Source organism: Lactuca serriola, chromosome 3 (assembly GCF_051521515.1).
Source record: "Lactuca serriola cultivar US96UC23 chromosome 3, Lser_US96UC23_V15, whole genome shotgun sequence".
Lineage (NCBI taxonomy): Eukaryota > Viridiplantae > Streptophyta > Magnoliopsida > Asterales > Asteraceae > Lactuca > Lactuca serriola.
This window is the reverse complement of record NC_136410.1, coordinates 172,171,748-172,178,042: the sequence shown is the minus strand read 5'-3', so window position 1 is coordinate 172,178,042 and position 6,295 is coordinate 172,171,748. Positions and strand designations below refer to the sequence as shown.

Genomic DNA, 6,295 nt, shown 5'->3' with positions numbered 1-6,295 from the left:
AGAGTTCGGAAAAAAAAAATATGATCTAAGAGGAAGATAATAGTGAAATTTTGAAAATCTTGAAAGTAAATCAAGTTAGGAATTGAGGTTTAAGAACTTTATAATGAATATATCAAACAAAACGACGTATTATGGTGGGTTTAGATACCTAAGTTTTTATACCCTTAAAAGTATATTTACTTTTCCCATATATATATATATATATATATATATATATATATATATATATATACTAGGTTAAAACCTGTGGAAATCCACGGTTGATGATTTGAAATAGAATTATAATTTTCACTTTGGTTATGTAATATAAAAACATATCAAAGTTTACAAAAAATGAAGAATAGTGATATTGTAATTAACATGAATAAATGAAATGTCATAAAGTATTATAAATTATTTAATTAATATGATGGATGAATATTATTTTTTAAAAGTAAATAAAAGATGCTACAAAAACGCTGTTTATAAATTCTGGAAAACTTCTTTGTAAACAACATTGGAAGTTTGATTTGTGAGGGTACCGTCCTTATCTAAAATTAATAATTTTAATCCATCTCTGCTTTGAACTCTAGATAAGGCAACATACAATTGGCCATGTGAAAACACAGGATGTTTGAGAAACAAACCAACCTTGGATAATGATTGTCCCTGACTCTTATTAATGGTCATTGCAAAACATATAGCCAATGGAAACTGTCTTCTTCGGAATTTGAAGGGAATCTTCTTTTCTGATGGAGTTAAAGACATTCTTGGAATAAAAGTATGGTTTCCAATATTAGTTCTAGATATGATACGCGCCTCAATAACACGTTTGCCCAATGATATCACTTGGAGTCTTGTCCCATTACATAAGCCATTTTTCTGATCAATATTTCTCAGCAACATAACTGGAACACCGATTTTTAAAACTAACTTATGGTCTAGTAAACCTGATACCTTCAGACCATTTAAAACATCAGGTGAATATAAATTTGCATCAAACTGATCATGGACAAATTCAAATTGGCATATACTATCTGAACTTAAGTATTCAACCTCATCTCCTGGAAACTTCGATAGCAACCGGTCGTTTATTTCCTAAACCACTTCATTTTTTGGATCAAGTATTGCTCTTTCTTGAAAATAACTTGTATTGTTGTACTTTTCCAAAATTGAAGGATATACAAAGTCGATTAATGAACATATAGGATCATGTGGATCATTAATGAGAATATCATCTGGAATATCGATAACCGTTTCTCCATCGTTGATACCACCAAGTTTTCCTTCTCCTATATCCAACAACCATTCTGCAAAATCTTTGATTTTTTTCTATATTAGATTGATCCCTTCCAACAGTTAGCCTCATATTTTTTGTTAATTTATGGATCTTGCAATGTTGCCATAAATATGAAGAACTTAAAGAAGCATTAACAATGTTTTGTCTACTTCCACCAGGAATAACAGGTAGAATCTGTTTGAAATCTCCTCCAAAAACAATAACTTTCCCTCCAAAAAGAATATCTAAGTTGCTAGAATTTTCAAACCTGAATACATCTTTCAAACTTCTATCTAAAGCTTCAAATGCATGCTTATGGACCATAGGAGCTTCATCCCAAATTATCAATGAGGTTTTTCAATAACCTAGCGAGGTCACCATCTCGACTTATTTTACAAACAAAATCCTCTGTTAGTTCAAATGAAATTATAAATCGAGAGTGTGTTGTTCTACCTCCAGGCAATAATAATGAAGCAATCCCACTTGAAGAAACATTTAAAACAATATGACCATCACATCTAATAGTTGCAGATATTGTATTCCATAAAAAAGTTTTACCAGTCCCACCATAACCATAAACAAAGAAGACACCTCCTTTTATTTTCTCTAACTGCACCCATGATATCAAAGAAAATGTGACGCTGCTCATTTGTCAATGCAAGAAATATACGATCAAACTCAGTCTTCATAATAGGAATGTCATAATATAGCTCCTCGGTGATAAGTCGATTGTTTGAAGAAGAAACAGAATCTACATATGGGATAGGCATGTTTTTATAATTTTTGAGAGTGGAGTTGTTCCTTAGTAAAACTTGTTCAATCTCGAACAAAGTAGAAATAGCAATGTACATTCAGTTTTTTGTTTTCAAATTAAGGGCATTATGGTCTTTTCTACAGTAAATGAAGTTGATAATGAGGTCACATTATCGTTTAGAAATTTGTACAACAGTTGTGAGTTTTAGAAAGTATAGTTATATATAAGATATGTATAAAGCATTGAAAGTAAAATAATTTAATGAGAAAAAAATCGAAAACTATATCATAAACTATAGCAGAAGTTTTATTATTCAGAATACATAAATAAAAAAAACCAAATAGTATTTTACTAATTCAATTTATTGTTTTTCATACTATAATTATACAGAAACAACAATGAAGGGGAAACAGTCAAATACCTACCGATAACTGGTAAAGTATATTGTTGCTATGAATCGAAATGAAGGCGATGGAAATAGTAAAATAGTAAAATACATATAGAAGCAGAAATTATATACCATAGAAAGAGAGAATGAATATACGTAACAAACCTAAACCTGGTTGATTATGCAGTCCACAAAAAGAAGGTGATTGGTATACCCTGAATATAGGAAAAACAAATTGCAAACAAACAAAAAAAAATCGATGAGTATAAGATTGATATATGAAGAACAAAAAGAAAACAATGTAGTATCCCTTACCAGACGATGGATATTCGATTTATTCGTATTGAAAGAGGAACGTAAAGAGGAACGTAGCTGTTTCTTTATATACATATATTTAAATTTAAATTAGGAAGACTTTGCCTGATTTTTTGGGATTGTTATTCGATTGACTGATTATTTGGGATTGAGATCAAGTTTAGCACATATTTTCTTCCTAATTTGTAGCAGATTTATATGGTATAATTGATAATTAAAATTTTAAATTTCAAACTTGCAGTATTTGTCCGGATTTGCAGTATTTTTGGAAGGGAAGGGCAAAGTGGGAAATTCAATTAAGACTATTGAGCGGGAAAATGAAAGGAGTTGGACGCAAGGGAGTGACACGTGACGGTAATGGTACTATTTTATTATGGGTATATTCACTTTTCCATATATATATATATATATATATATATATATATATATATATATATATATATATATATATATAGTGAGGTTCAATAGAGAACCACCAAGAAAGCAATCTATTTTTCAACTTTTAGAACTTATTTTTATAAAAAAAAACTAAAAATACAGAAATTTATAACTTTTTATCATTTTTTCCAATGATATGAAATTCGAAAAAAAATCATCCAATTCCCAATGTGAATCTTTAAAAAATTCACAACGTGAATCTAAATTCACACAGTGAATCCAAAAACTATATTTAACATTCACAATGTTATGTTATGAATTTAGATATTTTTAGTTTTTTTTTTATAAAGAATAAGCTCTCTATAACTTGAAAAATAAAATTGGTTCCTTGGAGAACCAATAAATATGGTTCTCTATTGAACTTTTCCGTATATATATATATATATATATATATATATATATATATATATATATATATGGAGTGGTTCAAATGAAAAACATAAAAGATTAAGAACCATACAAACCCAAATTAATTAGTAAATATTTACACGATACTCTTATTAAACTTGTTAAAATCCTAATTTTTTGTGTTTTTGGTATAAAAAGAGCAAACTTATAATTTTTACAGTCTAATATTTTCATCCGTATATGCTCTCATATTTTAACACAAAATTATATTAAATACAGATTTACACAATCCATTTACAGTTTAATGCAAAAAATTTACAACTTAATACAAACTATTTTACAATAATTCACTAATTCAAAGAAGTCAAAAACTCAAACTTTACCACCATATTCCACCACCAACCACATGTATCAACTTAGTAGCCGTCATTTCTTCCAAATCTGATCTATAGATAAAATCATACATTAACAACTTAAATACTACATTCACAATTTAATAAAGCCTATTAATTCACTCGTTTTGAATTTAATTCAAAACAATTATAAAAACTAGTGGATTCTTACAAATTTATACAACAAAAAATAAATATATTTATTAGAAAATGAACACAAAAATTTATACATAAATCATTCATATTATAACACAAATTATAAAAAATTCACAGCAAAATATAGTCAATTAACAATTTAAACAGAAAATGCATAGTTTATGTAGACAATTCACATTTTTAAACACAAAAATCACAGTTTAATATTAAAAAATTCACAGTTTAATATAGAAAATTAACAACTAAACGCATTCAATTCATAGTTTAAAACAGAAAATCATAGTTTAATACAAAAAATTTATAGCTTAATACAGTCAATTCACAGTTTAAACAAAAAAAGTCACAAATTAATGCAGTAAATTCACAATTTAAAACACAAAAATCACATCTTAATATACAAAGTTCAAAGCTTAGTACAATAAATCTCAGTTTAATATACAAAAATTAAGCATTCAAAACCATATTATCAACTTAACATTTTTAATACAATTAATTCACAGTTTAATACACAAAAATTACAGCTTAATATAATGAACGAATAATTTAATACACAAATTTCACATCTTATATAGTCAATTCACAGTTTAAATAGAAAATCCACATCTTAATAGAAGTTAACACTAAGATTATAAAAAAACAAATGAGATTAAAACATTAAATTTACACCATAACAGAAGAACAAAAAACAATAAAAAAATGCACCGTAGAGATCTATAATAAATGTAAGTAGAAAAATAAATATAAAACATGCATTCACAGTTTAAAACTTATAAAAAAAATCATATATTCACAGCTTAAAATTGTAACAAATCATGTATTCACTACATAAAACTAACATTTTCTTATTCATAACATTTAAAACTAATATTAACATGACTAAAAAATTAGTAAAAACATTTAAACATAACAATTCACAACTTAAAAAACTTACATTCACATTATTTGAGAGAACATTCTTATATATATATATATATATATATATATATATATATATATATATATATATATATAAAGAATAGCCATTGTTAGGAACAGTACCTAACCAAGGTACTGTTCCTCGGGTTCCCTTCCTCAACCATGGTAACCGCCCAATCACCCTTCATCCACGTTTACTCACCCCCTCCCTCGCCCAATCACATACACTTGCTTCCACCGCCTTCTATTTCTTTCATCTGACTCCGTCTTTTGGAGACGATTCCTTCCATTCCCTACCCACCTCCAAACCACAGCCTCACTCTGTTCTATTTCTTCTATACCTCAAATATTTTGTTCTTCTTCTATAGCTCACTATCTACCAACTCGATTCCGGTTGATCAGAATCAATGAATCGCTAACCGACTGCTTTCCATGGTTTTCTCCAACGCTCACTGCTACTCAACATCTTCGTCAATGATTGTGTCGACTGCAGATGACATTCGCTTTTTAGATTCTACGAATCGATTTCACCACTCTGTACGCTTCTCTAAACCACCGTTAAGAAAGACGGGGGAAGTTGGATATCGATGGTCGAACCTTCACTCCTATACACAGTATGTAATTCCAACCCGTCGTCTGGCTAGGATTTCTTACTGTGATTCAAAGCTGGGAGTATCAGCTTTCTTCGTTGTCTCCTTTCATCGTCATAACTACTTTGTGTTGTATGCTTTTTATTTTTGAATATTCAAAACCTTCACGACGAAGAAGAATCGAAATCATCTGCTCTATCAGATTTTTAGAATGTCTTACACCACCGGTGCTACCAGAGTAATCAGCGAAACCCACATAGGTAATATTTTACATATTATTTACGCTCAAGTCTTGATTACTTCTCCAAATCCTAATGATTTACTATTTATTTTTCTTTGATTTGTTGTTTCTTCTATTAATATGAAACTTTCTTTAGTTGTAAACTTTGAAGAATGGCATCTGGGTTCTCCTTCCTCCATCTTTGATTACAAGTGATGTCCACCCATCAGTTTAGCTTCTGTTATACGCTTCAAGGCCTAAACCTATGTTGCTCACTTTTGCTATAACCACCATCTCTTGGTATTCTATGATATTTCTCAAAAAATAAATCATTGAAGCCCACTTAAGGTAATTTTATGGTCATGTACGATTGAATAACATTGCTGAAGTAGATAAGTTTATGTTGAACATGGCAGGACCTGAAACACTTGACTTGGAAGCAATGAACATGGTGTGTAAAATCTTTATTCACTCATTATCGGATTTGATTATTCATATAATTTGTTTATGATTTTTACTTT

General features: G+C 28.9%; 1 protein-coding gene across 1 annotated transcript; it reads right to left on the bottom strand.

Moving 5' to 3' along the window:
- Positions 1 to 1,077: 1,077 nt before the first annotated feature.
- Positions 1,078 to 6,068, bottom strand: LOC145095877 (uncharacterized). The gene is made up of 8 exons (XM_079033693.1): positions 6,022 to 6,068; positions 3,885 to 3,947; positions 2,716 to 2,772; positions 2,533 to 2,615; positions 1,850 to 2,009; positions 1,624 to 1,776; positions 1,399 to 1,526; positions 1,078 to 1,289 (listed from the first exon to the last, which is right to left on the bottom strand). Exons 1-8 carry the CDS (start codon positions 6,066 to 6,068, stop codon positions 1,078 to 1,080), a joined length of 903 nt encoding a protein of 300 aa, XP_078889819.1.
- Positions 6,069 to 6,295: the final 227 nt, after the last annotated feature.